General features: G+C 38.9%; 1 protein-coding gene across 1 annotated transcript in view; it reads right to left on the bottom strand.

Moving 5' to 3' along the window:
* The window catches only part of ITPR2 (inositol 1,4,5-trisphosphate receptor type 2), a 592637-nt gene that overhangs the window by 198976 nt on the left and 381541 nt on the right, over window positions 1-12120 (bottom strand). The window contains exons 38-39 of the mRNA XM_052640930.1: window positions 2679-2787; window positions 1505-1692 (exon numbers count right to left, since the gene is read on the bottom strand). Of these exons, the coding sequence (XP_052496890.1) occupies window positions 1505-1692; window positions 2679-2787 (297 nt within the window). The remainder of the gene's footprint in view (window positions 1-1504; window positions 1693-2678; window positions 2788-12120) is intronic.

The following is a 12120-nucleotide window of genomic DNA, read 5'->3' as shown; positions in this document are numbered from 1 at the left end:
AAACATGCAGAAATGCTACTGCAGATATCTGCAGGATATAGCAGAAGCATAGAGTCACTAGTGGACAATTCTGCCCAGTGGGACGTGGGGTAAGAAAAGGCTTCCAAGAGAAGTTCATGAGTTGAGTCCTCAGAGAGGAGAAAGTGACATGAGAAATGGCATAGCACATCTGAGGAGCTATAAAGAGCTTAGTACACAAGAGAAAGGATGGAGGCGGGGAGAGATGGAGTAAGAACAGAAAGTTAGAAAACTTGAAGAGATTAGATCATGAAGGAGCATTTGCCTTTATAGGGGAAAGTGACTGACTTTAAGCAGGAGAATAATATGTGTTTTGGAAAGGTGTCTTTAGAAGCAACATGATTTTTTTTTTCGTGCTTAATAAGATGTGATGTCTACTTGCCATGAATAGGGAAAATAGATTCTGGAATTTCCAATTAGTTGTTTGAAACCTGGAAATACCTTGTTAGTGAGTGGCAGGGCTGGGAGGAGGAAGGCTGTTCCCTGGGAATATGTCCCAGCTCTCAGGATCATACAGTGAACTCTGCCTTTAGGTATGGGGAAGTTCAGGGGCAACTTGGCAGGAGTTTCTAAGTCACATGTGTGCCTTCGGGAAATGGTATGATCCTACGTGCAGGTGAGCACACTGCTCACTGGATTGGAGCACTGAGTAGATGAACGATGACTCTCAAGTCACCCCTCCTGAGCTGAATAAGTAAACAGAACAAAAAAAGAAGGAATGGTTCTTCTCTGCCCACAACAGGGAAAGCTTCAGCTACTCAGAGGCAGCAGGGTAACAAGCACCGGCAGATTTGGGGAACAGGGAACAGAAGAGTTCTCAGTTTCTAAAAAAGTAACTGAGATGCATGGTGAATGTTATCAGAACTTGTTTCAACGTCAAGTACTGTATGAGGAATTTATATATATATATATTACCTCATTTAATAAATGCACTTAATTCCTTTTTTTACATGTAATTCTTGGATAAGTCAAAATGTCCTAATCTGCTTAGTCAGCCTAAAATTTCCCTAAGCAAATGAGAATTTCTGGAATGTTCTGCTTCACTGAGTAATTTGCAAAGTTCTGCTTCCCACGTGGTTCAGTGGTAAAGAACCTGTCTGCCAATGCAAGAGACTTGGGTTCAGTCTCCAATGCAAGAGACTTGGGTTCAGTCTCTCGATCAGGAAGATCCCCTGGAGAAGAAAAAGGCAACTCATGCCATATTCTTGCCTGACAAATCCCATGGACAGAGGAGGCTGGCAGGCTATAGTCCACGGTTGCAAAAGAGTCTAACGTGACTTTGTGACTAAACAACAACAATGTAGTTACTACAGCAAATCAAAAAATTTATAAGGATAATGTGATACAAAGTTGTTGTGGGTTTTTTTTCTTTTTGAGATAGTCATGAGAAACTTAAAGAAAAATCATTACTTGGGTTTCCAAGACAAAGAAGTAAGAAATACAAAATAACCAAATGTAACCAACGACAATGACGGTAAGCAGGTACCTGAGTTTGTGTGTTTCCTCCTTCCAGCAAGGCAATGCCAAGTAAGATGCCTTCTGAAAAAATTCTGTCATTTTTGGTATTCACTATAACATCAATGACAAGTTCAGATGCACCTTCTTTATCCAGGAGACACTGAATATCTGACATGGATATCCCCATCTTATCTGAATCTTGCCCAGAAAAGCTTCCTGTGATTAGGAAAAATAAATAAGTAAACCTTTGTTAAAAGGCAAAATTAATTCTAAAGCTCAAATTTGTTTCATGAACCCAAAATCATACAAAGGTTTTTAATGTGCTTTATACTTATTTTTCCAGTTTTATTGAGATATAATTGATATATAACATTGTATAAGTTTAAGGTGTACAACATTAATAATTTGATATATGTATATACTGCAAAATGATGACTATAATAAGATTAAATTCATCATCTCATAAAGTTAATTTGTATTCCTTGTGATGAGAACTTTTAGGACCTATTTTCTTAGCAACTTTCAAATATGCAATACAGTATTGTTACCAACGGTCATCATGTTGTATATTCAGTTCAGTTCAGTTCAGTCGCTCAGTCGTGTCCGACTCTTTGCGACCCATGAATCGCAGCATGCCAGGCCTCCCTGTCCATCACCATCTCCCGGAGTTCACTCAGATTCACGTCCATCGAGTCCGTGATGCCATCCAGCCATCTCATCCTCGGTCGTCCCCTTCTCCTCCTGCCCCCAATCCCTCCCAGCATCAGAGTTTTTAATGAGTCAACTCTTCGCATGAGATGGCCAAAGTACTGGAGCTTCAGCTTCAGCATCATTCCTTCATGTTGTATATTACAGTCCCAAAATTTCTTTATTTAACTGAAAGTTTGTTCCTTTTGACCACTTTCACTTAATTTCTCTACTCCCCACTCTCTGCATGTGGCAACCGCAAATCTGATCTCTGTTTCTCTGAGTTTTGAATTTTTAGATTACATATATAACTGATTATTTCACTTAGCATAATGCCCTTGAGATCCATCCTAGATGACACAAATGGCAGGATTTTCTTTTTGCTATGGGTGATGATGGTGCTTCTTAAATGAATCTTTTCATATTTGTGCTATTTTTAAGTAAAACACTAGAATAACACTGGCACGCAGAGATGTCATTAGAATTTGAAAATAAAGGGAAAAATGATATCTTGCCTCCTCCTTGTGCAGTTTTGCAGTAGGTTCCAGAGAGGTGTCCATTTATAGAGACTCCATAATCACCTTTAAAGTATCGATTCAGGAGGATTTTTCTTAATGTATTACCCTAATAATAAAAAGGATAAGAAAAATTTTATTGTTCCTTTTTCTAGTAAAAGAGAAAGTTATCAGTACATTAAAATGCCACTTAAAATGCATTTATCAGTGATGTTGAACATGGAAAAACTAACATTGTATAATATTTTCTAAGGCAAAAATCTGTCAATATTTTCCATGAAAATAACAAAAATGTTGCCTTTTCCAGAGATAAAGAATAAATGTACAGTATCTTCAATAGAACAATACAGTCACAAACTCTATAAATTTAAAATTGCTTCAAAAGCTGAGGGTCCCAGTGTCGGTAAGAATATTCATGGCATCTAAAGAAAACACGGATTAATAAATAAACTAAGAATTGGAAAGGAAAAGCCTTCACTTAGATAGGCCCAGTAAAAAGAGCTAGAAAAGTCCTAGGTATACAGAAGGTGCTCAAAAAATTAAGCTTGATAAGACAGAATGAATTATATTTAAATTCCAAGAGCTTTATTCAGAAGACAGTGGGCAAAAGATAGTCTATCAAACACACAATTCAAAAATTCCTGTTTTCTACTGTTGATTGCTAATAAAGGTTGACAGAGAGTCATATACTAGTTGGTTGTTTGGACTTCCTCTTTTAGAAAGACTTTGTTTACCTGATTTTTTTCAGTTAGATTATTTCTTTTGCTATTGACAAAAAGGAGTTCCTTTTATATACTAATTTCTAGTCCTTTGTCAGTTATATATGTTGCAAAGTCTCCTTGTTTATTACTCCTCTTCCTCCACTTTTCTTTAACGAAAAGAGCTGTTTAATTTTAATGTAGCCACGTTTATCAGTGTTTTCCACTAGTCTTGTGTTTTTGCATTTTTGTTAGAAATGCTTTCCAACTTTGGTTCAGAAAGACATCTTCAAATATACTCTTTCTAAAGTTGAAAATTTTGCCTTTCACATTTAGATCTATACTCCAATTTGAATTGAATTTTGTGCCAGGTGAAAGGTTAAGATCTTAATTTTTTTCCATATTGACATCAATTGTTCCCACATAATTTATTGCAAAAATCATTTTTATCACTTATCATCAATAAACTTCTATCATATACCAAAATTTTTTTCTGTCTTCAATTTCATATAGATTACAAGAGATTTTTAAAATAGTATATTTTGCAATATAGTTGCTTGCATGAACAGAAGAAATATAGATAACTCCAAATCTTTTATCTTAGTGGCTATGATTTGAATAGACAAGAGTACTTTTTAAAGTATTATGTAAGGACTGTAGATTTAAACTATTTACATCAACACCACAACTGCAACGGTAAGGACATTGTGGTCCAAAAGCTTATGCACTGGCTGCAGATCATGCAGCTAACAGGTGACAGACAAAGACCTGAACTCAGCTCCTGATGGCAAAATGTGGCCATCGCCCCAGGCCATGCCGCACACCCTCTTTGCATGCCCCCCTTTCCTGCTGTGACACGTGACTCCATTGCACCTTCTCTCTCCCATGCTTTAGGTGTCCCTGTTTCTCCAGCCCTTCAGGCTTTGTCCTCAGTTCTCCAACTCTTGGCTCCCCACTCCCCATCAGCAACTTCTTCCAGCCCTTGCTTGTACAATCCCTTGGGCAGGTCTCACGGTCAAATGTGTCTCCTCTATCCTTGACCTGGTTCTCCGGAACCTCTCCTTCTCTTTCCATTCACATCTCCTTATCTACATCTGGAGGTTCTACTGGCAACTAAACTCAGCTTTTCACAATGTATTAATTCTTCTGTCTTCAATGTGTTTCTCTCTTAAGTGGAAGAAATTCAACTGGTTTCAAGGCGATCACATCATTCTGGTCTTTTAGGCTCCAATATCCCCCCAACTTGAAAATGATTTGTGAAAACCTACCCATTCTACTTTTTCAACTGTTGGTTCCAATAGTGTCTTCACACATTATACTGTAAAACCCAACTGAACGATGTGATGACTCCTCAACCACAGTTTTCTAGTCTTTCTCTTTGTTCATATCATATTCTCAGTTTGAAAGCTCCTCTTTTGTCTTACTTATGGACATATCCTTGGAGGAGGACATGGCAACCCACTCCAGTATTCTTGCCTGGAGAACCCCGCGGACAGAGGAGCCTGGCAGGCTACAGTCCATGGAATCGTAAAGAGTCAGACACAACTGAAGTGACTTACCACACAGGCACGGACATATCCTATCTTCCCTCTTCATTCTACAAATATTCATTAAGAATCAAGTGTATTTTAGGCACTATCTTAACTTTATAAGAGATAACCCTCCTCTCAGACACAGGTGTAAAGAACAGACTTCTAGACTCAGGGGAGAAGGAGAGTGTGGGATGATTTGAGAGAATAAGATTGAAACATATGTATTACCATATGTAAAATAGATAACTAGTGACAGTTTGATGTATGATGCAGGGCACCCAAAGTCGGTGCTCTCTCTGTGACAACCCTGAGAGATAGAGTGGGGAGGGCGGTGGGAGGGGGATTCAGGATGGAGGGACACATGTATACCTACAGCCAATTCATATTGATGTATGGCAAAAACCATCAAAATACTGTAAAGTAATAATCCTCCAATTGAAATAAATGAAAAAATACAAATAATTAAAAAAATATATAACCCTCCTCTCAAAGAATTTACAATAAGATCAGTTCCATAAGAGAGGTCCATACTAAGACCTACGGAAGTGCGTAAGAGGGAATGGCTGACTCAGAAGTGGTTTCACATGGCAAACCTCCCCTGGTAACCCAGAGGATCATCCCAGCAAAGCTGTCTCATGCAGTCAGTGTGGAACAAATGTCCTAAATGTCACAGTGCCAAGAATTCCAACAGACACTCAGAGCCTTACAGGGACTTTTATTTACTGACACTTAAAATTTCTAGAACACATCTATTATTCCTCCCTATTTCATGCTTTCTTCGTCTAAGATTTTTTCATATAGGGGTGCTATGAGTAAAGGTGATGACTAGTCTTAGAAGAGAAAGTGACTAAGGAAGAGTTTATTCTACCAGTGAAGAGAACTCGACTCTCCCCTGTCAAACCAAAGTGGGACACTTATAAAAGACACAAGAAACTAAAAGTTCTCTTTTTACTTTGAAATAAAGCCTTTTGAGTTGAAATAACTTCATCTGGCCAAAGAATGATGCTTCCAAAAGGGTAGGAAAAACAAAATAGTACATTTCTTTGGAGTCAAATGGACTTTCTATCATGTATCTCATTACAGCAGAAGGAGACGCTACAAAAGACCTTTTTAGACCCATAAATTATAAGGTTCAAGTTGTGACCTGGGGAGAAAGATGTGAGAACACATTAACCGAAGTAATTTCTTTAAAGGGCAGCTCAGTCTGTCTTACTAATCATCATTCTCACCTCTATACATGAATGGATTGCTTCTTACTCAAACCCTGTAACGTATAGTTGGCCTAGCTGAAATAAATAAAATTGATAAATGTGAAAACACAGGACTGTTTTTCTTTTTTTAAGGTATGCTGCTGCTGCTAAGTTGCTTCAGTCGTGTCCAACTCTGTGCAATCTCATAGATGGCAGCCCACCAGGCTCCCCCGTCCCTGGAATTCTCCAGGCAAGAACACTGGAGTGGGTTGCCATTTCCTTCTCCAATGAAGGTATGGGTATTAATTAATTAATTAATTTTTTTGGCCGTGGAAGGCAGGATCTTAGTTCCCCGACCAGGGATCAAAGGTGCTCCCTGGCAGATGAAGTGCAGAGTCTTAACCACTGATTGCCAGGGAAGCCCTAGGACTGTTTATTCATGATATGGCACAAGTCACAGTCACCTCCTGGAAGAGAACTTGTTGTGAATGAAGCCCCAGGTCTACGTGAACAAGCTCCCATTTTATTCTCTGTAAGAGCCTTTTAACCCCCGTACTCCAAGAACTCAACCAAGAAATAGAGAAACAGTAGTTTCTTAAACGGTAACTAGAGTGATCACGATGGTGTGATCACTCACCTAGAGCCAGACATCCTGGAATGTGAAGTCAAGTGGGCCTTAGGAAGCATCACTAGGAACAAAGCTAGTGGAGGTGATGGAATTCCAGTTGAGCTATTTCAAATCCTAAAAGATGATGCTGTGAAAGTGCTTCACTCAATATGCCAGCAAATTTGGAAAACTCAGCAGTGGCCACAGGACTGGAAAAGGTCAGTTTTCATTTCAATCCCAAAGATAGGCAATGCCAAAGAATGCTCAAACTAACACACAATTGCACTCATCTCACATGCTAGTAAAGTAATGCTCAAAATACTCCAAGCCAGGCTTCAGCAATAAGTGAACTGTGAAATTCCAGATGTTCAAGCTGGTTTTAAAAAAGGCAGAGGAACCAGAGATCAAATTGCCAACATCCGCTGGATCATGGAAAAAGCAAGAGAGTTCCAGAAAAACATCTATTTCTGCTTTATTGACTATGACAAAGCCTTTGACTATGTGGATCACAGAAAATTCTTCAAGAGATGGGAATACCAGACCACCTGACCTGCCTCTTGGGAAACCTGTATGCAGGTCAGGAAGCAACAGTTAGAACTGGACATGGAACAACAGACTGGTTCCAAATAGAAAAAGGAATACAGCAAGGTTGTATATTATCACCCTGTTTATTTAACGTATATGCAGAGTACATCATGAGAAGTGTTGGGCTGGAGGAATCACAAGCTGGAATCAAGATGGCCAGGAGAAATATCTATAACCTCAGATATGCAGATGACACCACCCTTATGGCAGAAAGTGAAGAGTAACTAAAAAGCCTCTTGATGAAAGTGAAAGAGGACAGTGAAAAAGTTGGCTTAAAGCTCAACATTCAGAAAACGAAGACCATGGCATCTGGTCCCATCACTTCATGGGAAATAGATGGGGAAACAGTGGAAACAGTGGCTGACTATTTTGGGGGGCTCCAAAATCACTGCAGATGGTTACTGCAGCCATGAAATTAAAAGATGCTTACTCCTTGGAAGGAAAGTTATGACCAACCTAGACAGCATATTAAAAAGCAGAGATATTACTTTGTTAACAAAGGTCCATCTAGTCAAGGCTATGGTTTTTCCTGTGGTCATGTATGGATGTGAGAGTTGGACTGTGAAGAAAGCTGAACGCCAAAGAACTGATGCTTTTGAACTGTGGTATTGGAGAAGACTCTTGAGAGTTCCTTGGACTGCAAGGAGATCCAACCAGTCCATCTTAAGGAAAATGGGTCCTGGGTATTCATTGGAAGGACTGATGTTGAAGCTGAAACTCCATTATTTTGGCCAACTGATGAGAAGAGCTGACTCATTTGAAAAGACCCTTATGTTGGGAAAGACTGAAGGGAGGAGGAGAAGGGGATGACAGAGGATAAGATGGTTAGAGACCATCACCGACTCAATGGACTTGAGTTTGGGTAAACTCCGGGAGTTGGTGAAGGACAGGGAGGCCTGGCGTGCTGCGGTTCATGTGGTTGCAAGAGTCGTACACAACTGAGTGACTTAGCTGAACTGAACTGAGAAAGCTACATTTTACCCTCTGTTTTAAAAAATGCCCTTTATGTTGCTAAAGAAGAAAGCTATTCAAAACCAATCAGAGAGCGGAAGTGTTTCATGGCAGATTAAAATATGCACCCTATCTGTCATTATTTCTAAATTATTTTCAGGCAGATAAAATGAAGTTGCAGGTGCTTACCAGATTCATAAACATCAAAATCAAATGAGCCACATTTTTGTTATCTAATTCCAGCCAAGTTAGAAGCATCTGTTTTTTAACTATGAATTCAAAATGCCACAGAAAGGGGACAAGGGCTCCCTATATTCTGCTTTCAACTCTGGAGCCACACTGTCCATGCTTCAGTCCCCTCTATGCCACATACTAACGGTATGTTTTAAGCAAGTTACTTCACTATACTATCCAGCACTCAGTCCTACAACTGTCAAATGAAATGATCATAACACCCTTCAGGGGGCTTCTGTGATGTGGAAAATATGTAAAGTACTTAGAACAATTTCTAGAACATAGTAAGTACTCTGTAAGTTGTGTATAATTGATGCTGTTGCTAGTATTAATACCAGATCACAGAACAGTTTACAACTGACATGCTGATTTTGTACATAGTTTCTCACTGTATACCAAACCGTCCCATATACTAAGAAAATGGCACAAATAAAAAATGGTAAACTAAGTGAAAATCCTCATTCATCCACTATTAGTCAGTCCTTGAAATTACATACTTGTGAGCTAATCTGCACATACTTTGCCATTTAAAATGGACGTTCCAACTTCAACTAAGTGGAAAAAATTCTATTCTGGTTCCAATTCCACAGTTTTCAAAAAAAAAAAAGCAAACCTTGGAGCTAAACAGGGCTTTCCCGGTGATGCTTGTGGTAAAGAACCCGCCTGCCAATGCAGGTAGATGAAACAGACATGGATTCGACCCCTGAGTGGGGATGATCCCCTGAAAGAGGGCACAGCAACCCGCTCCATTATTCTGCCTGGAGAATCACATGGGCAGAGGAACCTCACAAGCTAAAGTCCGTAAGGTCGCAGAGAGTCAGACATGACTGAAGTGATTTGGCACCCACGCGTGGGGCTAAACAGGAATGAAGAATAGGCAGAGATGGAATAGGATTCTGTTGTCTTAACTACCCTCATTTAAGACTGGAAAACTTCAGATATCGCTACATCACAAGTTTAGCAGACAACAGACATTTGTTGTCTAGTAGTGAGTTCTGACTTAAAGGATGGGAGGCAAGTATTTTGCCTCAACTTGTCTTGGGGCATTCTTGGTGGCCTTACAGTGTTGACAGCTTGGAGGCAAGTCATTTCCACAAATTCCTTTAACTCAAAGTAACTGTAGAACCAAGGTCAGAAATTATGGTACCAGGATTATAAATTATAGTCTCAGAGCTATAATTGCCACACCAGAAATTTGGGAAAGAACTAAAAACATATTTTGAAAAGCATCATAAAACTGAGAAGCTCAACTTCTGTACTTGCTCTTCAGCTTCCAAAATGAATTCCTGACTGGGCTCGCCATGGAAGGTGTCTTTATTGGGTTAGGCCAAGTAGCAAGGAATGTCCTTCCCTGTCTTTTCAATATCAGAGTCAATTCCAGGCCACAAGACACAGTTTTTAGCCAATGCCTTCATGTGAACACATCCCAGATGTGCTAAAGATAACGTAGCCAACATAACTAACAACCACCTTCTGAAATTGCAACAAAACATCTCCATAAAAAGAGAAGCCACAAGTTTGTGAAAATCTGAGATGGGTTTTGCCTGGCCACTTCCTGTTGCATCAACTCTAATGGATCAAAAATTAAGAAGCTTAGAAATGACTGCCTTTCACAGATAGAAATGATACCAAGTATGTATTAGTCTTAAAAAAGGACTAAAGATTTTCTTTGATTTTCAAGGAAGCCCAGGACAGTCTCATTAGGAGTTAGCAGCATTCGGAGTGAAGGGTTCAAGGATGTGATATTTGAGGGACCAAATCCACATTTGTTCCCATTTCCTTGGAAAAATTAGACACTAAAGTAACATTTTTCTACTGTGTGCAGTATCCTTAACACACCATCAAAATACGTCCCACAACCAGAATCCTAGAAAACTAAGTCCTCAAGTAGAAATTTAAAATGCAATGAAAATTGCAAACTAAAGATGCTTAATTTACGGTTTCTCCTCCAGGACTAACAATTAGCTGCTAATCAGCTTGGATAAGATCTACAAGAAAGTGATTGTATGTTTCTGTACCCTCTGCGTAGTTTTATTTTAACATTAAACTTGGTATTAGTCTAACCGGTGCTCTCCTAACCTTTCTGTTTAATGATAGTCTCTCTGATTAGATAGTTTTCCTCATTTGAATTCCAAGAGGTTAAAAGGCATATTTCTAATTTCAAATAAATTATTGCAACAGCTGTATCCTAGTGGAATTACATTAAATGTGGCATTATAATCAACTACATCTTCAAGGAACTCCTTTGGGAAAATGTGGCCAAACTCCTATAATCTAGTTGTCTGATGGTTTAAATTTCTGGGTCACTGACTCCAAGGAATGTAAGCCAGTTCTTTCCCCTGATAATTCCCCCCCCCCCCCCCCGCCCCAACTTCTTAAGATAAGAAATACAAACTTCAACAGGAATAGTTATTATATACATTCACAGATACTCTTTATCAACATGATGACACAATCATGATAACCTTGAAAACATACTGATGTTTCAATAAATCTAGTAAAGGAGGTTATGAAAAATAAAAGAAGGTAGAAATTTTTTTTTAAATTTTAAAACCAATTCATACACTAGAATGACAGTCTACTTCCATCTCCTTTCTTCCCTTTTTTTTTTACTCCTTGTTAAGACATATTATATTTCTACCATGTGTCAGACACTAGGAAAGGGGCTATGAAGAGCAATTCAGCAGCATATGCTAAAATAATTTTCAAATATGTACAGCTGAAACATATGGCACTGTTTTTCAAAATAAATAATTGTCACCAGACCATTCGATTCCATTTGTGAAATCTGAACATTTACACAGTAAAGGATGATATTTAAACGTTTAATGATGATACTGGAGGTAAGAGTGACAAGTCATCATTCTGGGTTTATCAACTATCAACTACCTCTAGAAAAAACAAGATTGCGAAGACTGTTTTAGAGGATGAGTTTGTGCCCCATAACTAGTGAGAAGTAAAGGAAACTATTTATCTTCTTTGAGGTTTAATAAAAGCCTCTCAGTATTTGGTTTCCAGGAAGTACACAGACTGACATGAAACTCAACAGCATCGTACACCTCCTCACCCATTTTAATACAGGGTCTGCTTAAATTCTAAGGGTTGAGAACTTATTCAACCCCTCACCCACAGTACTGAAAATGGATCTTTCTGCTAATAATTGTTCACTTTTCTGGGTAAGCAGTCTTCCTCTCATCTCTAGAACATAAAGAGCTGAGAGAAGAATAAATAAGCAAGTGATAAGCAGAGGAGCCTTATATACCATTTCCCTATTGAAGCAAAACTCCTAGACCCACACATCATAAATCACTACCTCATAAAATTACACTCAAATGGCAGTGCATACAACCACTGAAGTTAAGCCCCCCATCCCCTGGTAAAGAATGAAGAAACTACCTGTTTCTGAGAAAATGGAATCAATATGCTGCCAATGCAAGCATGAGCACTCACACTGAAGACCAGGAAAAATGGAATTTCTTATGGTTAATTTCAAAGCTCCTATAAAAGCTTTGTATACCTGAAGGATGACATGCCCGAGTACAGATCAATAAAGATCCAGCCTATGGAGGTCTCAGAGAACACAAGAGAACAAAGCAAGATGGGAGAGGAGATGGAAATAATTGAGAGACCTGAACTTGATCTGAA

This window comes from Budorcas taxicolor, chromosome 5 (assembly GCF_023091745.1).
Source record: "Budorcas taxicolor isolate Tak-1 chromosome 5, Takin1.1, whole genome shotgun sequence".
Lineage (NCBI taxonomy): Eukaryota > Metazoa > Chordata > Mammalia > Artiodactyla > Bovidae > Budorcas > Budorcas taxicolor.
The sequence above is the reverse complement of the archived record's forward strand: the minus strand, read 5'-3'. Positions and strand labels throughout refer to the sequence as shown.